Source organism: Dipteris shenzhenensis, chromosome 6 (assembly GCF_047967505.1).
Source record: "Dipteris shenzhenensis isolate YYH24624 ecotype China chromosome 6, Dip_SZ_1.0, whole genome shotgun sequence".
Taxonomy (NCBI): domain Eukaryota; kingdom Viridiplantae; phylum Streptophyta; class Polypodiopsida; order Gleicheniales; family Dipteridaceae; genus Dipteris; species Dipteris shenzhenensis.
This window is the reverse complement of record NC_141601.1, coordinates 39,527,758-39,553,750: the sequence shown is the minus strand read 5'-3', so window position 1 is coordinate 39,553,750 and position 25,993 is coordinate 39,527,758. Positions and strand designations below refer to the sequence as shown.

At 42.9% G+C, this 25,993-nt stretch overlaps 1 protein-coding gene across 2 annotated transcripts in view; it reads left to right on the top strand.

The window, feature by feature from the left end:
* The window catches only part of LOC147901160 (Zinc finger, C3HC4 type (RING finger) family protein), a 159,104-nt gene that overhangs the window by 119,831 nt on the left and 13,280 nt on the right, over positions 1 to 25,993 (top strand). For both annotated transcript variants that reach the window (XM_087375571.1, XM_087375570.1), the window contains 3 exons: positions 22,312 to 22,829; positions 23,686 to 24,639; positions 24,932 to 25,111. In XM_087375571.1, coding sequence (XP_087231697.1) covers positions 22,312 to 22,829; positions 23,686 to 24,639; positions 24,932 to 25,111 — 1,652 coding nt within the window. The remainder of the gene's footprint in view (positions 1 to 22,311; positions 22,830 to 23,685; positions 24,640 to 24,931; positions 25,112 to 25,993) is intronic.

Genomic DNA, 25,993 nt, shown 5'->3' with positions numbered 1-25,993 from the left:
TCTTTGCTTGATGTAGCTTGAAGCATGATGCTTTGTTCTACCATGTGCCTTGATGCTTTATGTGTGGATGCCATGTTTCGGGCTATGGTCATCTCATACACTTGTGCTTTTAGCATGCTTTATGCATGCATGCTTTGATTTGTCATTTGTTGCAAAGGTCTTACCAATTGATTTCTTTCAATATTGGCAGTGTCTAATTGCTAACAATGATTCTGATCTGACAGGCATGTAGAGCTCGAAAAGGTGATCATTTTTTCTGTTTGGAGCGTGTGCAAATTTCTCCTAGATTGCAAGTTACACCTTGTCGAAGTTTCTGTGAAGAAGAGAAGGCCTTTGCTAATGTGGCACAGGGATTCACATGCAAAATTTCATATTGTGCTTAGCAAGGGTTACTGTGTGCTTAGGTGGCATGATGATGTGGCATTAACCTAACCTTAAGCCTTTAACCATGGTTTAACTTAACCACAGTTAGTTTTATCTTAACCATGGTGAACCTTTATCATAGTTATTTTGACAAAAAACTAACCATGGTGCATCTTAACCACAGACTTGACCAGCCTTATTTGCGACGTGGCATTTCCACGTGGCCTAAGGTAGGCCTTGGAGAATAAAGAATCTCTGCGACGACGATTTGTGGATGATGGCAGCTCGGTGAAGCTTGGCGTAGGCGGGTCTGGTGGCTTAGCTTGAGTGTTGATGTCAGGGCTGGATAGCCAAGCTGGTCGGCATTGAGCACCGCTTGCTTGAGTTTGTTGTTGATGGCCGTGTTTGATTGAGACTATAGGTCGTGGCTAAAGCAAGGGTCGACTACTTGCTGTACTCCTTTTGCTTGTAGGTGTTTGAGCCCCAATGGACAGTCGAGATGGTCATTTGGCGAGGACGTGCTGGCTGGCCTTAGAGGTCGCAGTAAAGGCGCATCCAGTTGAGTCTCTAGCATGGAGTCGAGCTTTGCTGGTTAAAGCCGTGGTCGAGCCAGTTGTTGAAGTCCGCCTACTGCTGCAGCAGGTCGCCTGGGCACTGAGTCGATGAAGCCTTGTGTGGCTGGTAGCTGACTGTAGATGGAGGGCTAGCCTTAGTCTTGGAGTTATAGGTTGCTTGCAAGTCTTGTCGAACTAGAAGTACCTTCAACCCTCAATATCTCTTAAGGAACCTTAGAGATCCTCCATAGATCAAAGCAATGTGAACTCTTTCACAGCGAGTCAATAAAATCACGTGAGGATTCTCTCTCACTCTCTCTCGGAAAGTAGAGGTGTCTCAGAAATCTCTTTCACACAATCTCTCAATGAAATAATGAATCTAAATTTCTCGCTCTCTCATGAATGGAAATGGATGGAAATTTCTGAAATAAACGAAAGTTTTTTTTTTTTCAACACAATAAACAGAAGTGAACTCTCACAAGAACACTCAAGAAGCTCTCAATCTCTCAATCACTATCACACTCTCACAAAGATGGTGCCTCAGCGGAAGGCAGAACCATGCTCTGATACCATGACAAAGTGAGGGATCAAGGAGGATCAAAGCACCACGAGAGACATAGGGTAGGAAACACTCAATTTATTGCAATGTGTGTGTACTCAACAATACATGATAGGCTTCTTATATAGAGAGAGCCTTTAGAATAGTCAAACCATGTGGGATCCTCTCATCCACATCTCTCCTTGTGGATATCCTCAATCCACATCTCCACATCATGTAGTTCACATCCTAGGGTGGCTACTTTGATTCTTTCCTATACCATACCTTAGCCTCTAATTATGTGCTCATGGCAACACAACTCTCAACATGGGTTACCTCCAGAGCGGAATGTTCAACATAAGATTGAACTAATCCCGAGGGCAGAACCTGTAAATAGACCTCCCTATAGGTTAAGTTTTACCGAAGAAGCGGAGGTGCGAAGACAACTTGAAGAATACCTCAAGCTGGGGTAGATTCAACCCAGTTTCTCACCTTTTGCTTCGCCAGTGATATTGAAGAAAAAGAAAGATGATACTTTTCGCCTCTGTATAGATTATAGAGCACTGAATAATATCACTGTTAAGCATAGGTATCTGATGGCTCGGATCGATGATTTGCTAGATGCATTACATGGATCTTAAGTGTGGCTACCATCAGATCCGTATTAGAGCCGAATATGTGCATAAAACCGCTTTTAGAAGCAGGTTTGGATATTATGAGTTTTTGGTAATGCCGTTTGGACTTACCAATGCTCCTGCTACCTTCGTCATGCTTATGAACAATTTACTACGCCCGTATATTGAGAAGTTTGTAGTACATTTTATTGACGATATTCTTGTTTTCAGCAAAAGTATTGCTGAGCATTACGAACACTTAAGAATAGTGTTCAAAACTTGGAGGAAAGCCAGTCTTTATGTAAATAAAAAGAAAACTGTACTGTGTATGGTAAGACTTGAATATTTAGGATTTGTTATTACTCCTGAGGGGGTAGAAATGGATCCAAAGAAAGTGGCTGCGATACTGACTTAGCTTATTCCTCAGAGTTTGAGCGCTTTGTGATCATTCTTGGGATTTGTCCAATTTATCGAAGGCATATCAAAGGATATTCTGAGATAGTGTCGCCATTGACTGATCTGACCTCAGATAAAGTACCTTTTATATGGGGACAGAATCAACAAGAAAGTTTTAACACCATAAAACAAGCTGTGATCTCTGGACCGGTGTTAAAAATAGTTGATTCCCAGAAACCATTTTTCCTTGAAACTGATGCAAGTGGCATTGCGGTAGGAGCAGTTCTCCTCCAACAGGGAAGGCCAGTAGCCATTGAAAGCAAGAAGCTTTCTCCCTCTCAACGAAATTGGCCAACTCATGAATTAGAGTTGTATGTTGTTATCCATGCTTTGAAAACATGGAGACATTTTTTATATGGATCAGAGTTTTATGTTGATGTTGATCATGATACTCTGAAACATTTTTGTAAACAACCTGACTTGAGGGGCTGTCAAGCTAGGTGGGTAGAACTCATGCAAGAGTTAAACTTGACGATTCGGTATCGAAAAGGGAAGGATAATAAAGTGGCTGATGCGTTGTCACACATTATGCATAATATGAGTTTCACGGTAGTAGAGAGTGCTCTAATGACCGAGATTAAAGAAACTCAAAAGGTGGACAAGTTCGTCCAGAGCCTTGGCCTAAGGCTCATGTATTTAAACCCGGGGAAAAAGATGACCTGGCATCCAGAAAAGATCAAACTTATGCAAGATATACCATAAGAGATGGTATGCTGAAAAGAAATGGCAAGGTAGTAGTACCTAATCAGAATGATCTCAGGCAGAGAATCATTCAACAATGCCATGATAACCCATGTGTGGGACATCCAGGAGTCGAGAAAACGTATCATCTCGTGAAGCGGGATTTCTTTTGGCAAAAAATGAAAAAACATATTCGTGAATATGTGACACGTTTTTCGTGTCAGGTAAGTAAGGCAGAGCAGGTGAAGCCACCCAGACTTTTACAGCCTTTGGAAATACCACTAGGTAGGTGGGAGAGCATTTCCATGGACTTTATTATAGGTCTGTCTACGACACAAAATGGATATGATTCTATCCTTGTGATAGTTGATCGTCTTACCAAGATGGTTCACTTCATTCCAACTAGAGAGTTTGTTAGTGCCCCACAAGTGGTGAATTTGTTTATTAAACATATATTTCATTTGCATGGATTACCCAAATCTATAGTGTCAGACAGGGATGTTAAATTTACGAGTCATTTTTGGACTGCAGTGTTTGAGACACTAAGGACTAAGCTGGGAATGAGTAGTGGGAATCATCCAGAAACACATGGTCAGATGGAGAGAATCAACCAAATTTTAGAGGATATGCTTAGAGCATATGTGTCATTGAGGCAACATACATGGGACAAGTGGTTTCCACTGTTAGAATTTGCCTACAATGATAGAAAACATTCCTCTAAAGGGTTCAGTCCGTTTGAGCTGAACTATGGTTATAGACCAGCAAATCCAACTACAGTTGGAGTACCTCAGAAAGTGCCTAGTGTCGCGAACTTTGTGGTTCAGATGTGGGAGATGCTAGCACTTGCGAGAGCTAACATCCGCCAAGCCATGGATAGAGCTAAGGCGTATGCGGATGAAAACAGATCCGTTAGAGAATTTAAGGAAGGAGAAAAAGTTTTTCTCGGAGTTCCTTCGCACTCCAAGTCTTTGACTGCAGAAGAGTAAGCTAAGTTATCACCCTGATATTGTGGGCCGTGGTTAATTCTAAAAAGAATAGGCAAGGTGGCCTATAAATTAGAATTACCACAGGGTTGTAAGGTGCACCCAGTGTTTCATGTTTCTCGTTTAAAGAAATTTTTGCACCCAGGTGACTCACTAATTTGTTTTAGGAGATAGAGGATAATGCAGGACGCAAACCAACAAGAATATTGGACTGAGGAACAATGCAAGTACGCTATTGGAAGATAACCCACGGTGTTGGTTGCATGGCAGGGTTTACCTCTATCAGAAGCTACCTAGGAATCCGTATACCAGTTACGGAGAGTGTTCCCAGACTTTATTATCGAGGACGCTGATGCCTGAAGAGGGAAGGAATGTTACGCTCAAGTTGAGGTAACATGACCTCGGAAGGGTCAATGGACATTTTCCTTTAAAGGATCAATGTTTGTATTTTATTTATTTGGGCTTCATGTAAATGGTCAAAAGTATTAATATCAAGGTCCTTGATGAGGGTGACAAGGCACTGACTAGATGGGTCTAAGGCTAGGGGTCTTAAATGCATTAAGTGTGGAAATGTGCCTAGGGGCAAGTGAATAAATTGATATCCCAAGAGAGGGGTAGTAAAGATGCATTTAAGAGATACCCTAGAATGAAGACATGTGGCATACTAGATCCATCTAGGGAATTGGGGCTTGGTGGAATTTCGCAAGCAAGAGTTTTCACGTAAGATTGTATTCTATGAGTTTGCTACCACCGAGAATTGGCTAGGAGGATATGTGAGTGCCTGCCCCGTGATTGATCTTAGAGATTGGGAATATGGAGCAGGTTATACATTAGGGACTGTGTCATAAACCAGAAAGTTGAGCATACTAGAAGATACAAGCTGCTCACAAAGGGCCTTGCAAAACATCAAGTGATTAGCAATGTTCAAGGACTTACACATAGCCAACCACTCGAAGGTTGAAAGCCTTAGTTGCTGCCCAAGATTTGTCACTCTATAAAAAGCCACGAAGATACCACTGCTGCTTGAAAATACTCTTGCTCTTGAAAAGTCTACACAAGTTCTTGATGGCCTTCTGCAGCAATTCTTTCAGAACGAGTGAAGAACATTGATGACCCCACCACAGGTCATTAGCTTGACTTTGTAATGAAGGTAGAAAATAATTGAATTAGTAGGGTCAGTACTAGGGGTCATCATAGCAAGACAAAAAAGGAGGATGTGGAGGGAGGACTGTATATGCCTCACTCCCACGCTTTTGTGGAGATAATTGGATTTGACATCTTCTCTCATAATGAATTGTCTCTATGTCTCGTGCGCCCCCCCCCCAATTCCCCCCTTCTCTTTGTCTCTCCTTCCTCTCCCCCTATTCCCCTCCGGCTAACCTTTTCTTCCCTTTCTAGCTCAGCCTCTTTTGTATATTGATATTAGAGCGCTTTCTTAGCCTCTTTTGCAAATGGTCTTAGTTTAAAGTCCATGCACACTAGACTTTTTGGATCAAGTATTCCTTAGTCTACTCAATCTACATGTGCGTGAGGTCCTCATTGATGTAGATATTGGTTCCCTTAAAGTTGGCTCTTTGTTTTTTCTTTTTCTAGAAAAAGGTAAATTCTATTAATGCTTGCAAACACCATACAAACATCTTCCAACAGGAGCTGTCGATGAAAATGCCAAAAAAGAAAACAGCTTACCAGCTATAGCCCACCTATTTATGGATCTAGCAGCTATTGCCTAGAGAGATTCCGAAACAAGAGCTAGCAACCAAGATGGTGGCCTATACGTCCAGCGAATACCCCTCGCGGAAAGGGTGTAAAAGATTCTTGAAGGCCAAGCCTGGCAGAAGCGCTCCCGCCTTTCGGTGGTCGCTCTCAAACCTGGAGTACCGCACTCCTAAACCATGCACAAGGTGAAAATGATATCTTGCCAGATGGCTACTAGGATAGCCGTTGGAGAAATCGACTGGCCTCCCATCACCTGGCTACACCTAGCGACCCAAATGTTCCAAGCAGTAATTCTAGATACTGTCTCCCACACGCTATCCTCCGATGAGTGTTGTGTGTGAGAAAGAATGGAAGCAAGAGCAAGAGTGAGTAAAATGGAGAGAGTGAGTTGAGCATTTTGACCTCTACCCCTGCCTCTAGCTGTAGGAGTGACAGGTGTAGCCACTGTATCTTGCCTTGCTTGATTTCCATTGACATAATCCCAAAGATGTCTACCAACCAAGATATTGCGAACCATGAAACTCCACAAGTAGTAGTTGGTGCCATCCAACGTATCCTCCTGTGTGAGAACTCCGAACACCTCATTGGGGTTGTTCTAAGCCATTTTTGCCAGATAAACTCAAAAAACACAGCAAACTGACCAAGTAAAATCCCTTTCTGGGATGCCAAATGCACAAGTAAAACCTGCAAAGAAAATCTGCCCACAGTGACAAATACTATCACAGCCTATCCAAGGCTCAGAATGCACCTCAATGCTCTGCTGAATGCCCAAAAATCTGCAAAAAGTGGCAAAAGTCTGCAAATTGACTCGTATTGAGTCCAGAATTGCTTGCAAACTTCCAAAATACTCTTTTACCTGCAAAATTGCAACCCAAATGCAAAAGCCTCAATTTCTTGTGGGAAATTGCATACAGAAGAGGGCAAATGATCTGAAAGTCCCAAATGTTGCACAAATTGCACTCTGCCTGCAAAAGCCCCAAATTTCTTTGCAAAATTGCAATGTAATTGCAAAATCCCCAAATTTCTTCAAAACCTATAGATCAATTGCAATGTCTGCTAAAGCTCCAAATGTGCTCCCAAAAGCTAAGCCAAACAATGGTTGAATGCACAAATAAACCTGCACATGGACCCTGCCAAAAAATGATGGACACCTTCACCTTGTACGGAACTGTCAGTACGGATTCCGTACAATGGTTGTACGGACTGAGTTGTACGAATGTACGGACTGAGTTGTACAGCAGGGCTATATAGAAACAGCGGGACAGTACGGAACTGTACTGTGTACGGCGCAGCCTGTACGGTGAAATCTGTACGACGCAGGACTGTACGGCGGAATGCAGGACTGTACTGCAAAATCTATACGAAAATCCGTACGCTTGTACGGACCATAGGTACGCGGGGTTGCCGGAATGTACGGCCAGGTGTGCAGGTACGGAATGGTACGGTTGGCACTGATCTAGTTCACACGTGCGGCGGTACGGAGCAGGTAGCTGGTACAGAATGCATATAGTCATACGGACTGTATGGAATGGAGGCTGCAGGTCGCGATGAGGCTGTACGGACGAATAGCGCAAGAGCTGAAGTGTGGGAGCTGGAAGCAGGGAGTAAGGAGGAGGTCCGGGAAGGAGAGCTGCTCTGATACCAAATGTGAGAAAGAATGGAAGCAAGAGCAAGAGTGAAAGAGATTAGGGTTTTGTCTAAGTGACAAAACCCTATCTAATCACTAACTGTAGTTAGAGATTAGACCGTGGTTAAGGGGAAAAACTCTAAGAGAAAAAAGTGCCCCTAACCCACTTATTACATTACATTGGCCATTGCCTAGAATATAATAATAATTGTAACATTGTGGTCGTGATCGAGAGGGCTAAGATGCATCATGGATCTCTATCCAAAAAACTTGCTGTCCATATATCCTATATGCTAGTGAGACAGGATCAATCGAGAAGGCGTGTCCTCCCTTCGTGAGCTAGGCCGCCATCCCCCAAGTGAAATCCCTCGTCATCCTCTTTGTGCTAGCCACAATCCTAAGGGAGGCCAACCATATCCGTTGTGTGACTGAGCATCCCTAGAGGCAATGGGGAATCGTCTCCAAATGTAACATGCAACGATTGTGTACTCACAGCAATACCTTCTTTAAACCTTTAGCGAGGAAATAGCGTTGATGCACAGAAAACGGTATGGACAAAAGAAGCTAAGATAACACACACGCTCCAACTTTTGATTCCAGTAAACACAAACAATCACTCAGATAGTTTCTTCTTCTTCACAAAATTCCATGTGATATACATACTCAGGAAGGTCCTCCTTATCAACTAGAGTTACCCCTGCCCATTCCTCTTCTTTCACACGCAAAAGCAATGACCATTCATACCCAAGAACCTCATTGAAAAACACTTCAATATGAAAACCCTCAAAATACACACCGAGAACTTCTGGGCTAAGCTCCAAAGATAAAATCATTATATACTTTCAGATTTTTATAAGAGAAAACAAACTGTAGCTGGAGCTCAAGGGATCAGCAGCAATGTGGGCTCAAGCTCAAGAGCACACAAAAACGAGACAAACCCCCTAACAAAATCGACTGATTTCAGATATACAAAAAACAGAAAATCCACAACTCAGGATGCACAGGTCATTGACGATCTTCAGATTTGCACCACGGCCAAAAAACACCCTCTTCACCGTTCAGTAACAAGTCAACCATGTATAGCCACAAATATACAGCTCGCAATAATCGCTATTTGCCCAAGATCCCAACCATGAACCAAATTCAGAGCTCCACAAAACAGGTTGCATGTTGTTTGCGCAGGCTTTTCTCCAAGACAGAACTGCCTCGTTCAGTGTGTGTGAATCAGCTTATCCATGCATATACGCAGCCATTAAGAGTCTCGTTCATGCTCATGAACCAATACCAACCTGTGTACTAAGAACAAGTACCCCTGGGCAATATAATCTGTCAAAAAAAAGAAACTGTGCTAGACTCCACGTGACAGCATACAAACTGACGCAACAACATCAGCAATCAATAGCATCCTCCCACAATTCATTTAGAAAAATAGCGTCGCATTGATCTGCAGCAAGCATCTTCTCTCTTAACGACGATCGAAGAGCAACGGCCTCTCATAGACAAGCTCCATTTGTCACCTCATCAAGCAAGGGAATGCTTCAGCCTCTCTTTGACGACCTCTACTATCACCTACGAGCCTCTCGTCCAGAGTCACGTAGCATCCTTCCAGCGTCAACACAATCAGCTCCCTGCCCATTCCACGTAGCTCCAGCTCACCATCTAGAAAACTCCCCTTTATCCATCATGTAGCCACCTTGCATGCTATCTAGAAACGCCAATATTCTAATCACGTAGCACCTCGGCATCCAGAAAGCTTGAGAAGAGATTCACGTAATCACGTTCACATGCACACCCTCCTTTCCAAATCAATTCGGCCACCTCAGCTTCATTCAACCACCTCAACAATGACATTTTACCACTCTCAAAGATTTTCCCCCAAATTCATACACCAAACATTAAATGCTCATTTTCCAAACCTTAGACGTTGATGCACACATGGTTCTAGTTATTCTTTCAATCACTTGCATGCCACTTCTAATCTCCTTAGATCAAACCAACTCGACTCATGGGAAGTTCACATGACTCAAGACAAAAGGAAAAACACTCATGACATAATAAACATGTGACATAGGACAACATTTCAGAGCACATGGTATGACGTCACCACATAGACAATGTTGGAAACCATGCTCTGGATTATCCTGGTGCTCCCACATTACATTTCATCATATCCCACGAGCCCCTGCAAAGACATTTACAATCTCAAAAGAATATTTACATCAGTACAAAGCCTTTTGATGAGAGTGCCCATTGACTCAAAACCATCACCCACTAGCTATGTGCATACCTATGTGCCTACCCTCAAACATGCAACAAGTGAAAAAACTATTGACATTTTTTGGCATATTAGTGTTATGCGCCATAGAAAGAGAAAAGAGATGGTAGAGAGAGAATGGAGTTGACAACCGATTGGTTTCCTGTACACACTGAGGGCCCCTTCCCCCAATCAAGGGAGAATTTGCTTTATACTTGGAGAATTGAAAGATACTAATAACACTCTTCGAAAGAGCACGAAAACACGCTTTTGAAGAGTACACTATGCACACGTATTGCAGACCCAAAGACCTAAGACCGGGATGCACTTCTGAAGAGTACACTTCTGCAAGGCAAGGAAGATGCTTGTGCTGTCCACCGGGATTTAGGGTTAAGCGTGGACCATATGAAGGATTCTTCCTGGCGGAGGAGTTATGTCAGTGCCACCGCTATGTCGGCATAGCACGGATGAATCTTTGATAATAACCCACATGTCCCCAAAAGGACTTGACTTCGCGGGGTGTGCGAGGAATGAGCAAGGCCAGTATCACCTCCACCTTCGCTGGGTCTGTGGTCATACCTTCACCCTAGACAATGTGACCTAGGAGAATCCCTCACAATGCTAGGAAAAAGCATTTGTTAGGATTTAAGCACAATTGGGCTTCTCTGCACTTGTCAAAAACCCATCTCAACTTATTGATGTGATTAATTTGTACAGCAGGGTCGAGGTGAGAGGCATTCTTACCATTGAAAGCTGAGAAACCAAGAATACCTCAAGAACCCTCCCACTATTCTCTTGGAAGAGTTTGGTGAACAGGCATTGAAATGTTGCCGGTGCATTACAAAGACCAAAAGGCATCATCCTGTAGGCATATGTTCCCCTTGGGTGACAAAGGTGGTCTTTAATTGATCTTGCTCTCGGACCTAACCCTAGTTGTACCCACTGTACCTGTCCATAAAGGAGTATAGAGCATGACCAACTACTGTCTCCAGCACCCTATCAGTGACGGGAAGGGAAAACCGATCTCATCTTGTGGCAATGCGGGGTGGCTTCAAGGGGAAAGTCCCCGCTCACTTCCCTCAACTAGGATGGAGGAAAGCATGCTGGTGTGATCTTCGGAACTGGCTGAGATGTAGAAGGGGCATTAGAGGAGGACTTCTTTTAAACCTTTTTGTGCTTGCTTGAGCGTGCACGGATCATGCGTGGTGACATGGGAGGTGCTACAGGGTGTTGTGAATCGGAGTAGAAAGAACAATCTCTGAAAGGAGATAAGAACGAAAATGCTGATGACAGGTAATGGAGAAAATAGTAGACAAAGAGCATAATGCGAGCAAGGTACATAACATAGAATGAAAGGGGATCCTCATACACTAATCTCTCTGAAGCAGAGATCACTCACGATAGCAATACACCATAACAACTCAACATGCGAGCTCGTAGCTCTAGCCTCTCTCCCTCTCTCTCTCAATCCCCATACAATGCTGAACGAATCCCCATCCCCCTCATCTCCCCTCTTCATCCTGGCCTTCCCGACCGGAAATCCCCTCCCTCTCTCCTGTTGGCTGTCCCCTCATCCTTCGCCATCCCGCCGTTGAGTCTCTTCACACCATATACAACGGACAGCTTGTGCCGAGTCAGTGCATCGTAACTACTCTATGTGTACCGCTGCAGCCGTGCTATATCTGACAAGGCACCGCTGGATGAAGCATCTATGCCACCTATCAGTCTGGCAGAGGTTGGTAGAGATCGACTGCATGACATGAAGAGCCTTGACGCATGGCCGTGTGCTTGGGTGATATGTCCTCCTGATGACCATGTCCCCATGTGACTATGCCATCCTTATGACCGTGTTCTCTCCATGACCTGTGTCATCCTTGTGACCATGTCATTGCCTAACAACCAAGTGATTGGGACAACCACCTTCAATCCACTTGGATAGTTGGTCCTGGATGATCTTTGTATAACAAATGGATGTCCTCACGGGCTTCTACGTCTTTTAGTGATGAAATTTCCTTTGAGAAGAGCATAAAGTGCAAATGGACTATCATGGCTTTCAACCTTGGGAATCTGAATTGATGAAGCATGACCTCTCACATAACTTTGATGACTCTGGTGAATGGGAGGAGAGGAGGTGTGTTATGAGGTGGAGGAGCAATTGTTGCAAGGTGGAGGAGAGGGGATTTCTTTGCAGGAGGAGAGGGGGTGGTTCTGGAGGAAGAGGAGAGCATTAGTGGAGGAATTCGTGTTGAGAGTTCACGCTCAACATCATGTGATCACATGTGCATAGCACCATCATGTGATCATATGTGCATAGCACTAACCTTATAGAGTACTATAAAGGAAAGGGTTAGATCCCCTAACCCTAACCCTAAATGGGTTTGTATATATTCTATTTTTTCAACTAAATCTAGTGTATAGTTAGTCATTTGTGGTGTGCTCTCTAGCTCTGCCCTCTCTCCTCATCTCCACTCTTCTCCTCTCCCCTCTTCATATTTTGTCATGGTATCAGAGCTCCCTTGCCTTCTAAGGCATTTTGATCCGCAAGTGTGAGAGAGTATGAGAGAGAGATTGAGAGATTCAGAGCTTCTCGAGTGTTCTTGTGAGAGTTCACTTCCGTAGAGAAAAGTTTCCGTCCATGAGAGTTCACTTCCGTCCATGAGAGTTCAAGATTTCCATCTTGTGAGAGTTCACTTCCGTAGAGAAAAGTTTCCGTCCATGAGAGTTCAAGATTTCCATCATTGCTTAAGAGAGAGACTTGTTAGTAGTGTTCATTCTGTGAGCAATAGAAGTCTATTGTATTCAAAGGATTAAGGAGAGTTTAGAGAGATAGGGAGAGTCTTATCTCTGATCTATGCAAACAAGTAAAGCTTCAGTGAGATCTCTCTTCAAAGAGGGAAGAGATAGAGTTATGGTTGGAGCTCAAGTCCTGCGAGACTCCAAGTCTCTCATGTAACTAGAGAGGCCCGATTGCTCCCTGCTCCAATGACCACACAGCAGCGGCCGCTGTGTAACTTCATCAACAACAACGAGCCCAAGCTTCAATGGGATACCAACGACCTCCACAAGCTCTCAAATTGAAGAGCCAACAGCATTAGCTTGTGCCTCGGCCACACTTCAACAAAGCCTTCAACGGCCAAAGCAGCACACCATAGCTCCTACGCCTTCTCCACCAAAGCAGTCTCCTGAGACACTAGCAACGCCTTCTCCATCGACTTAACAGAGCAAGCCTCTCGCGAAACGGCAGACAGCGCTCTTGGCGGCTCCTTGCACAATGTCTGAAACTTTAGCCCACTCACGACGAGACAAGTAGTTCACAGAGCGATCGAGCATCCAACGTGCCCATGACCTTCAACGCCAGCAATTCAACGCGACCTGCAATGAGCTACAGACTGCTTCATTTCAACAAAACGACCTGACGGGCTCCATAAGCTTCTACTAGCTCCAACACAAAGGCAAACTGCAGCCTTCCTCGACGGCGGCTCTCTCGACAGACACTCCAAGCCGTCCACTAGCGATGCATAGCCAGCAGCAACGAACTCACAACAGCTTTGCAACAAGCCAAAGCATCGGCTCCAACAACCCTTTAGTGACCAGCTCCAAGGCCCCTCCAATTGCGCACCGACTTGGATTCTTGGCTCATCCACAGCCACCATCACGAGCCCTTCAACTATTCCAAGACCGACGCTTCAACGACCACGCAACACCTGTGACACAAAGGTCATCGTCGGATCTTCACGACCCTCAATGACTCTGCAACACCTCTCCTACAAGAGCTCCAACGAAGGAGACGGAATCTTCTTAGATTCCATCGGAATCTACAAGATTCCGGCTGCCCACGAAGCGACACGTGGTAGCTTCCTCATCCTCACCACAACCTCACCTCAAAAGGGTTGGATAAGGTTGGTCAAGCCAACCCAGGTAAGGTTTAACCACGGTTCCCTTATCAAGGTGTGATTAAGAGACTGCCACGTGGCAGCTTATCCACTGCCACATCAACAAGTGCCACATCAACCTTATCTAACACGTCATCAACCACGTCATCAATGCCACGTCATCAATTGACATCATCATTTGTGCCACCTCAGTAGTGCCACCTCAGCTATCCAGTCAGCGTTGACCTCTGCAGGCACACACAGTGCTTCACAGTCACTTCATGTGATCACTCCTGCCACCTTAGCACAGGGCACCACTGGCACACCTCTTGCTAGGCACAGTGCCACATCACACTGCATGTGACCCACAATGACACATCATCATTGAGCACCATTTGCACTCCTTTTGTCCCTTCACCTAGATCAAGTCGTATCTCTTGATCCAGGAAGAATTTGAGGGCGCTCCAAAAAGAAAAGTCACTCGTTTTTTCGTGCTCTACGCGCTCGTCGCATCACGCGCACATTTCGGCGAAGTTACACTCACATTTAAGCCTCGCCGATAAAACCACTTCCTTCACGCACATTTGCCTCTACATCAACACATCTGACCCAGCACTTAAAAAGAACAAAAGAAAAGGAATTATTTCCTTTTCTTTCATCGATCGACGGTTGGTATAGATCTAGATCAAAGTAGACTAGATCGCCATAGAAGGGATGCTTTGAATTTCCCCAAGTTGCCAATCTAAGCCATGCCCGAAATTCCCGACTAGTATCTACTCGGAGTCAGTCCATACGCTTACATACGGTTTCACATCATTACATTACCTAAAACCTTACGTTCATCAGTTCAGTGAGCAGACTTCAGAGTACAGAGGCATTGCAGATTGTTTCAGTGGGCAGAGAGCATTTGATTTCACACACGCATGCCACCATTGTAAAGCCTATTCGGCTATCTCACGGCATCATGCACATCATTTCAGCCTTGTAAAGCCTCTTGGCTATTCCAGGCATCATTGCCACAAGCCTTGTAATACATATCAGATTTTATATATTGCATCTTCACCGACAGTTCAGAGATTTCACTTGGCATAGTCAGTGTATTTGCAGTTGATTCATACAGAGATTTTCACGACACTTTTGAGTACATTTCTTGCACCATGTCGACTAGCAACCTCAATCTGGAGGCATCTACTAAGTTAGACAACTCCAATTACGGTACATGGAAATACCGAATGGAGACCATTCTTATACTTGAGGACAAATGGAAGTATGTCGATGGGTCTACACCTAGACCATTGGCCAATCGAGCCACAAGTAGCTCTACTCCATCTGTTGTCACAGCACCAGCAATGGGATCTACATCTACACAAACAATTTCCACACCAGTAGTAGATCCTGCCATTGCCCGAGCTCAAGCAGAATGGGATAAGAAAGACAAGTATGCCTATCACCTGATCAAGCAGAATGTGCAAGATGTCATGCTAGAACAACTCAACACAGTCAAGACATCAAAAGAAGCATGGGATATGTTTGCAGCTCTCTACGAGTCCAAGAACACATCCAGGATTCTCACCCTGAGAAACCAGATCAACCAGAGTTTTCGCAACAGCAGTGAAACCGGTCATGCTTATGTACTCCGCATAAAAGACTACAACAATCAACTTGCAGCAACAAGAGAGACTATAAACCCCGCAAAAATGGTTCAAGTCATTCTGAATGGACTAGGAGAGGGATACGAGAATCTAGTCCAGAGTATTGCCATCCAACGGCAAATTTCGACACTGGAAGAACTTCAGTCAGTTCTACTTGGTGAAGAACTCAGAACTCAAGCTATTCAAGCTCGAAAAGGTCATTCTAATGATCAGGCATTCACAGCTTCAGACAGAAGCAGAGGCAGAGACAAAGGCAGAGGTAGATCATATCAGAAAAGTGGTCATCATCAGCAACAAAATCAAAATCAGCATTAATATCAGAATCAGCATCATCCTCAGCAACATCAGAATCAGCAAAGAGGAAATCATTCCAATCGAGGAAGATTCCAAGGACGAGGGAATGTATCCACCAATGTGTCAAACATTCAGTGCAACTACTGTCACAAGTTTGGACACTATGAAAGATTGCCGCACGAAGCAGTACGACCAAGGCGGTCAATCCAGCAGTAATCGAGGGAATTTTTGAGGCAGAGGAAATCATCGTGGTGGACATTCTAGTCACATTCATTTTGCAAATGAACATGGTAATATGTTTCTTGCAAGCGAGAAAATGCATCAGACTGATACAGTGTACCTAGAAGTGTACCTAGACACTGATTTCAATCCCAAAGAGGATTACAGCTATCAAGTCGACCAAGTGAAACAGGATCCTTGGTACATCGACAGCGGTGCATCATCTCACATGACAAATCATCAGGAATGGTTCACAGAAATGAAGTCATTAGAAGAACAGAAAAATGTCATCTACACAACAGACAATACACCGAATCCAATTCAAGGGACAGGCGTTATTCCTATGAACAATTTCACTGGTACAAAAGGATTAGTGAAAGATGTGCTCTATGTTCCGAAGCTCAGCAAGAACCTCTTGCCAGTAGGTCAAATGACGGAACACAATTACAAAGTCATCTTCGACGGTGATGAATGCACTATCAGAGACAAATCCAAAAGATGTCAGCTAGTAGCAAAAGGTATCAAGGAAGGACGCTTATACAGAATGCTAGCTACAGTACCAGATAAGCATGCCATGTCAGCTCAACCGCAACAGATGCCACTATCTGCAAAATGGCACAAAAGATATGGTCATGTCAACTTCAAGTACTTGTTAGATCTCAGGAATCAGAATATGGCAATTGGGATTCCGAAGCTACAGTTTCTTGGAAAAGTTTGTGAAGCATGTTGCTCGACAAACAAAAGCGAACCAACTTTGTCAGAAGTACCTCTTGTGTACGAGGTATTCTTGATTTGATACATACAGATGTATGGGGTTATGCCCAGACCCGCAGTATCAATGCTTCACTTTACTACTTGACTTTCATCGACAACTACAGCAGATATTGCTGGGTCTACTTTCTGAAAGAGAAATCTGAAGTGTTTTTCAGATTTTAAGAATTCAAAGCCATGGTAGAAAACCCGACAGGCAGAAAGATCAAGGTCATGAGATCAGATAGAGAAGGTGAATACATGTCTTCAGCATTCATGAACTTTTGCAGAAATCACGGCATCCGAAGACAATTCACATGTACAGATACTCCTCAGCAAAATGCAAGAGCTGAAAGGAAGAATGGGACTTTAGCAGACAGTGCTAGAGCAATGCTTAGTGAAAAGCATCTTCCGAATCAGTATTAGGCAGAAGCAATAGCCATTGCAAACTATTTGCTTAATCGGCTTCCTACCGAACCGATACAAGGTATGACTCCTTATGAAGCATTCACTGGACAAAAGCCACACATTGGGCATTTCCGCATATTTGGTTGCATAGCATATGCCCACATACATGATGATCATCGCAGAAAATTGGATGCGAAGTCACGCAAATGCATCATGGTTGGCTACAGTGAAGTAAGCAAAGCATACAAATTGTATGATCCCATCAACCGCAAAGTCATTATCTCCAGGGATGTAATCTTTGATGAGGAATCAGAATGGAAAACCTCACCTACACAGGAGATAGAAGCATCGACTTCACAGTCATCTACAGAACAGGTTGATGAAGAAGAGCAAGAATTCCCTGCAACACCCTAAGCAGAGCCACAGCAGCTTAGACGGTCTACTAGGGAAAGCAGACCTCCAGCCAGATTGACATATGCTCAAAAAGGCAAAGCAATTCAGGTTGAAACCACCAATTATGCTCTTATGACTACCATCATGGCTATAGAAGAGTCAGTGTACTTCGAAGATGCAGTAGACAAGCCAGAATGGCAAACTGCTATGAATGAAGAAATGGATGCTTTGTATAAGAATAATACTTGGGAATTATGCGACCTTCCACCAGGAAAGAAGGCCATAGCAAACAGATGGGTATACAAAGTGAAGTATAATCCAGATGGTAGTATTCAGAGATACAAAGCCAGACTAGTTGCAAAAGGATTTGCACAACAATATGGTCAAGACTATGATGAGACTTATGCTCCAGTAGCAAAGATGGATTCCATACGGTTCTTGATATCACTAGCGACACTCAGCAGATGGAATGTGTATCAGCTCGATGTCAAGAATGCATTTCTTAATGGTTACTTAGACGAGGAAGTCTACATGCAACAACCAGCAGGTTATGTTGAACCAGGAAAGGAGAATAAGGTTTGCCATCTCAAGAAAAGTCTCTATGGCTTAAAACAAGTACCCAGAAGTTGGTACAGCAGAATCGACAAGTATTTTGCTGATTTGGGATACATGAAGTCCAATGGAGATCATACTCTCTACTACAAAGTTCAAGGGGAAGACATTACTATTGTACTTTTGTACGTAGATGATCTGATTGTTACAGGAAGCAAGGATAGCTTCATCAAAAAACTGAAACAAGACTTATCTGCAGAGTTCGACATGAAAGATCTTGGACTTATGCACTATTGTCTTGGAATTGAGTTCTGGAGAGATTCAGATAGCACATTCATGAGTCAGCTCAAGTATGTTGACAGTCTCCTGAAGAAGTTTCATATGGCAGATTGCAAGATTGCAGTCACTCCCATGGAACAAAGTTTGAAACTTACTAAAGATTCAGAAAAGCTTACAGTCAATGACAGATACTACAGGCAGCTCATCGGATCTCTTATATATCTGACAATCACACGGCCAGATATTTGTTATGCAGTAAGCTCACTAGCACAATTTATGGCAAAACCAAAACAGTCTCACTGGAATGCAGCCAAAAGAGTCTTGAGATACATAAGAGGTACAAGACAGTTTGGGATAGAATACAGAGGAAGTCATCCACGGTTGCATGGATACTGTGACAGTGACTATGCCGGAGATCATGAGTACAGGAGATCGACACAGGAATATGCATTTTTCCTTGGTCAAGGTGCTATATCATGGTTGTCAAACAAACAGCCAACTGTTTCTTTGTCTTCGACTGAAGCAGAATATAGAGCACTCACTACAGGTGCATGTGAGGCTATATGGCTCAAAAGACTATTGTCGGAAACAGATTACTTTGATGAGTCAAAGCCAACAACAATATACTGTGATAACCAATCGGCTCAAGCATTGGCCAAAAATCCAGTATATCACACTCTAGGACAAAGCACATTGATGTCAGAGAGCACTTCATCAGAGAAAGAGTGTTACTTGGTGACATCACATTGCAGCATTGTGATAGCAAAGAAAATGTTGCAGACATCTTTATTAAACCACTCGGTAAAGAGCTATTCGAGAAACATCGACTAGCTCTTGGTTTGACGCAGAGGAAGGACATTCCCATTAAAGGGGTGTGATGGAATGTAATGCTCAGTCCTTCTTCGATTCCCCAAAATCATCATCTTGAGGGAAGGCCTACTTCATGATGTTGATCTTGAGGGAAGGTATTGAGAGTTCACGCTCAACATCATGTGATCACGTGTGCATAGCACCATCATGTGATCATATGTGCATAGCACTAACCTTATAGAGTGCTATAAAGGAAAGGGTTAGATCCCCTAACCCTAACCCTAAATGGGTTTGTATATATTCTATTTTTTCAACTAAATCTAGTGTACAGTTAGTCATTTGTGGTGTGCTCTCTAGTTGTGCCCTCTCTCCTCATCTCCACTCTTCTCTCCCCTCTTCATATTTTGTCAATTCGCTGATGATGAGGGCCAGCATTTGAGGAATAACTATAGTCCAGAGGATGCTTTAGCTATTGCTGAGGAGGAAATTGCAAGGATGGTGATAGAAGATCCCAGAAACGGCACAAAAACTGCCTAGCAAGGTGGCCCAAGCATTTGCAAATAGAGCACTGATTGTGAGGACCCTCGTAGATAACTGACTGGACAATAAAGGTCTGTCATGCATCCTGAGCAAAATTATCTTTGGTGGGAAACCAGTACTATAACCTGACACTCACCCTGGTGAGGTGAGGATCTGGATTCTTCACCACATAGACATATAATAGAGGCCTCAAAGATGAGCCGTCAAAGAACTTGCCTGCAATGTGCTGGATATCATAGTCTAGCTTGCTCGGTAATGTTGGGAACATGGCCTAGAAGGCGGTGAGCTGAGGCCTCAATGTATCCAGAGGCAAAGAGGCTGACCAAGGGGTGTTAGCAAGGGACGCTAATGCCTGCTCTCCAGTATCCAATTGAAATGAAAAGAAACCACTAGAGAGATGTCATATGTCTTAAGCCACTTGTAAATCTGACTGGCAGGCAATGTGATTTGATCATAAATAACTGTCTGCCAGTAGTACCTCACACTCTTTGATGGACTGCTCTTTAAAAAGTTTGTGATTCCACCATGATGAAAGTGAAGCCTCCATAGCTGACATTGTGGGCGGAAATTCCAAAATTGTGCTCTTAAGAGAGTCAAGTGTCACCCTTTGACCAGGAAAAAATGGGAGATCCTACCACCCTAAGGACTGGGGGAGAGAGGAGGGGGAAGAACAAGAGATGTTGAGGACTAAGGGAGTAACAGAATGAGAAGAAATGGCTGAGAGCAAGAGGAAAAGGGGCAGGGCTGAAGGAGATGAGATGATTCGCAGGGGACGAGAGGGTCAAGTGTTATGCAGTCCTTTGTCCTTAGATAAACCTTGTTTTTTTTCTTCTGTTGCTCTTTGGCATGACTCTCACACTTCTGGTTCTTGTCTTCATAAAACCAAAGATGGAAGGTGGAATTCCATGGCAGCAAATATGCTATTCATTCATACATGGTGTCTCCAAAGACTTTATGAACTGATGCTAAAGTGTGAGTGCAACTTAACAGGTATTATCGAGATGAAGAAACACAAGTTAAAAAAATAGAAACACAGGACAGGATGAAGCAGGAGACTCAAGAGCACTCTTCATAACCTCCACAATTGGAGGGACTAAAGGAATATATGTTCAAGAAATGGAATATATTACATCTAAAAAATTAGTAATTGTGAGAATACATAGGCATCACTCTAATGTGAGCTCTCCGTACAAGGAATAACGGCTGCAGGTCTTGGTAGGAGGAGTCAACACTTGCCCATTCTTTGGCTGCACATCAGAGTCCTCTTAGGGATGTTATTGGCAGGCCATTCCAGGGCCATGCATCTTGAGAAGCGGGAGCAGTAGCTCTGTGGCAGTTTTCCAGCTACACTTGCTTAAGATTTTGCAGCATCTTGTGCTTTTGTTCTACATGTCAGAGCATATATGCTGAGGTTTGTTTGATGCAATCGTCGCTGTACATTGACAGATTTCAGTGAGTCAGTCGTGCACTTCTCTTATTAGATTTGAAGAGAGTCGAACCTTAGGTGCCTATACTGGAACCGTACATCTATCCAGTTCCTAGGTTTGATTGATTTCAATCTGAAGGTCATCCAGTAGGAGGATTTAAAGAAAACAAGAAAAGATCCAGAATTGCACATAGAAAGCAGGGAATGATGCATGGTACCTGAGATAAGGCAACTGAAAGATAAAATTGTTGTGAGAGAAATGGCCAAACGTATGTAGTAAGCGGAGCTCGTATAAAACACGTTTGTGACTTACAACAATAGTTTTTTATGGCTATAAAGCGGCAGCAAAAAGGATTTGATGACTGCAAAAACAGCCTTACACAGTAGTGAAAGTCTTTGATGGCTGAAGATGCAAATGCTTGCTGCATTATATAAAAACATCAGTTTTAACATCTCAACAAAATGTAGATTTTATTTATTTTACTCATAGGACAATATGGATAGCATTTAAGACCTGAAACTTGTGTTTATAAATGTAAAACTGGTTTTCAAAAGCCTTTTATAATCTCAATTTGCTAGGAGTTTCACCGACTCGTAAAACGGAAAGGAGATGCACATATTTGATAACTTTTCTGTCCTGAAATAAAAGTGTCCCAAACTCTTGCAGATTCAGCCATGCGACTATAAACCTTTAACTATAGAAAATCTTTTATTTTGTTCATAAGGCTACAGAATGAATACTTTGAAACTTGTTTTCCAAATAGTGAATCTTGTTTTCAAAAGCCTACGGCAATCTCAATCTGCTAGGAGTTTCACAGGTCACGAAGCTGCACCTATGTCATAAACATTCTAACTGTGCTCCAAACTCTTGAGAGGATTCAGCCATGCAAAAAGATGAAAGGAGAGAAGAAAGCATTCATTTTTTTTACTTACAATTCTTTTCATTTTACTCCAAAAATTTCTGAGAAGGGTGCACTGATTGTTTTCACACATTTTTTATTGCATCTCGATGAATGTAAGTCATAAAATTCCTGCAATACAATACCCATCTTGTTTGGGATTGAAAGTAAATCCTTTGCTGGGAAAAAATGCAGTTAATCCATATGCGCTCTCTTCCACCCTAGTCTTTGAGTAATTTGAGGTACTAAGGAAAATATGTGTCTTGAATTGCGTTAATCGATGTAGATAGCTTTTTACCTCTGTCCGGTCCTGCACAAGTATTGAGTGGGACAGAATAATTTTTGCAGACATGGTATTAACTGAGAAGAGAGATTAACAGTGCAAACATAATTTTTTCTCAACTCTGACTTTGAATGTTGGGCTGATGCAGATAAAAAATCACTAAAGAACGTGCACTTCATTCCGGTCTCCAATGGCACACGTCTGTGCCCTGCAAACAGGATTTTTGTGCGGCTTGAAATGAATCTGGCCCCATTTGCGTTTCAGCTTCCAAGTGCTTACTTGCCATTTGTGAAATTGCTCACTGACCTTGGCATGCAAGAATCCCCAACTTTTGATAGCATGAAGAATCTACTGTTAGAAATGCAAGATGCCCGTGGATATCAGCGCCTTAACCCAAATGAGCTGCGTGCTGCATTGCAACTTTTAAATTTTATATGTGAATATGCTGCAAATAACAACCAGCTTCACAAGCTGGCAAGTTGTGCAGTGGTGCCTGATGATGCTGGCAGATTAGTACAGGCACAGGCATGTGTATATGTCGATGCTCATGGAAGTACAATAGTAAGCAAGATTGATACATCAAGATTGAGATTTGTACATCCACATCTGCCAGAGAATCATTGCATCAACCTGGGAGTCCATAAGCTTTCTGAGGTTGTTGTGGAGGTAAGATTTGTTCAGAAAGGAAGTTTTGTCTTTTTTATGTAAGGATTTGATTCACTGCTTTTTGTGGCTTTTTAGAAGAAAGCCTCAAAAGCTTTCCCTTGTTAAAAGGTCGTACAAGGAAAAGATGCATGCATCAATCATGTGAACTCTAGACATAGAGTTTCTGCATGCCTAACAGTAACTACAATTCACAGCATCTCTAGATTCAATGCTGCCATTTTTTACATAAGTTGATCAGTACTCTGCCTGTCCCCAAAGCCTTTGATCAAATATTAAATAAATTTTTAGCTCAATCTGGAATTCTTTCCATTGTGTGGATCAGGAGGACCGGACAGTGCCATGCATTTTTCATTGTCCTGTACACATTGTGTTTTGTAGAATAGACGGTCATAGTGAGAAGTTTGTCTTGCAAACTATTTATTCTATCATTCACTGGTTTTAGATTTATCTTTCCCATGAAATATATGTTATTTGTTCGTGTGTATATGTCATTGGATTATGCTGTGATTGTTTACTTGAGGAGTGGATTCATCGCTCATGTAGTGAGAGACATGATTAAATCTTGTGAAGATATTATGAGTTAATTTGATCAAAAGTTGTACATCCCTGACTTGCTGTCGATAGTGGTAGAGGTTTCTCAGATTCTGACGAAAGTGTTATGACTCTCTTGATTTGGTTTTTATGATTAAATCGGCTGGGGCCTCTTGACATAACTTCTGACCATTAGATCCTGACTTCATATGTGCTTTGGCTCTTCTTCATGCATTACAAGGACTTCTGATCCCTGGGACTCTTTCTTATCGTGATGCTTTTGATCGTCAGGCTATACAATCTAATTGCTTCCCGTATTGTGCAGGTTCTTAACGACACTGTTCCATTGGATTACACAGATCACTTAGGTGCCATCTCAAAAGACACTCTGGTTGATAAACTGCGGAGCATATCTTTTCAATGTGCTGTGTGGAGTGTAGTCCAGGATTTTGCTCTTGCAGTGCCTTCTTTGAGAGCTTGGACTCAACTCGAAGTACAAAAAATCCTCCTTCTTGCAGCTGAAAACTTGCAATGTGTGAAAGTCCTGTACACTCGATTTGTGATGCTAGAAGGGAAGGCTGATGTTACAAAAAGGATTAAATATGATTCCAATACAGAAGGATCAAACCATCCAGCAGAAGATCTTGGGCACAGAGTTTATGAATATCTGGATAAACATAATGGTATGGTATTGCTGGCAGAGCCTCCTGAGTTCGTGTCTATTTCAGACATCTTTTCTATTGTAATCAGCAGGCTTTTAGACAGCCCTATATGTCTTCCACTTTCTAGTGTATTAAATGCACCAATGGGTTCAGAAGGTCAGGCAATGGACATAATGGGAATGAAATCACATCAACAGGAAAACATAAGGGAGAGGTGGGGTAAAGCTGATCACGGTGTAATACCAGGAAATGAACTGTCAACTTATGATGCAACACAGGTACAAGTTCACCCCTTAAGGCCTTATTATGCTGGAGAAATAGTAGCTTGGTGCTCTGATTTGGCACAGGACAGGAGACTAAGGTATGGAATAGTGGCAGAGGATGTGCGAGCTTCTGCAGGGCAAGCATTATATTATTTGCAAGTTGAGACTGGTCCAGGAGAGGCTCAAACTCTGTTGTCATCAAATGTTTTCCCTTTCAAAGGTGCCACTTCGGAGAAGAAAAGTAAATCTTCATTAGAACCCTTGATATCGGTATCCCAATCAGTCAGTGGCACCTCAGAGGTTCCTCAGAGAAGCATGATAAGCATAGCAAACAACATCCCAACACAGAATCCAGTAAGTTTTAGGCGTATATCCATGTGTGAATTTTTTATACATGAAAACAATTTGTGTTTTGATGTTTCTTTTCATGCAATGTGCAGTCCATGTGCCTGCAGGTCCTTCAGCTGCCCCCCTTAAAGAAGCTCCTCACATTGTACTTCTGATGTCCAATTATTCTTAATTGAATGACTATTTTTCCTCTTCTAGTAGAAAGTCACAAACTATGTTGTGCCTTTTCATTCTAAAGAAGCTCCTCATGTTCAACCTTAGGCACTCTAAAATTGAATTACTGCTATTCTCCTTGTAGGTAGAAAGTCGCAACAGCCTTTCAAGGAATGTACAAGCAACAGAAGTGGTGCATGCAATCAAAGATATGATGGCTGCAGTTGGATTTCCCCTTGATCTTGATCGTCAGTCTCTCCTAAACCAAGCACTTACACTTAAGGAGCATTTAACAGCTGCCCATTCAGCTCTTTCTGTTGAGCAGGTTGGTTGATATATCAATACATCTTATTAAAATGCCAGCAGTCTTTTCTATTTAGCAGAAGGTTATTACCTTTCAATTCAGTGCTCACCAAAATTCAAAACAAGAGGGCTGTGGTCTTGAAAGTGAAAGTAGGTAACACCTGGTCCCGAGAAACGGGTAATGTAATTATGTACCCCTTCAATATGGCTATGCACCTTAATTATAGTGCACATTAACACACACTTTTTTCATGCTAAAAGTATGCAGGTATGGTCCTTAGATGTCGTGCAACCATTATGCCAAGCAAAAGACTTTGTGTGTGGCTATGAATTCAGCCCATTAAGATACGATGCTTTCAACTATCTTTTCCGTTCCTTTTCTGGTGTCTTTGTTTTTTTTCCCTTTTCCCATGAAAAAGAGTGAAATTAAATATGAAAAAGCCCCAAAAGCAAAGTGCTCAAGGCAAGAGTACACCATGCGTAACATGAAAAAAACCCGAGAGGGTCAAGCTTTATCATCAAAAAATCCCACTAAAAGTGCCACCTCAAACCTGTAGTGACCTCTGAAAAGAAGGGACAGCCTCTCTACTCCTGAGGAAGAAATTCCTCTTGTCAAGCATCGGTGGAAGACCCCTGCATGTTCGACCAAATGACCTGTCCAAATACTTGCCATGGTGTGAGATGGGTGGACCTGGAAAGTGCCTTTGTGTATTTTGGATCTTCACATATGGCAAGCTGAAACTGTTGCTATGATCTCCCAACATGTGTCCACCAAGGCATGTGTAGATCTATAGGGAGAACAGGGAACAACATCATAGCTCAACGAAATGACATCGAACCAAAAAAGCCCAAGAGGAGCTATGCATCTCGTAGAACACATGAGGCCCAGATAGAGAGAGCCAAG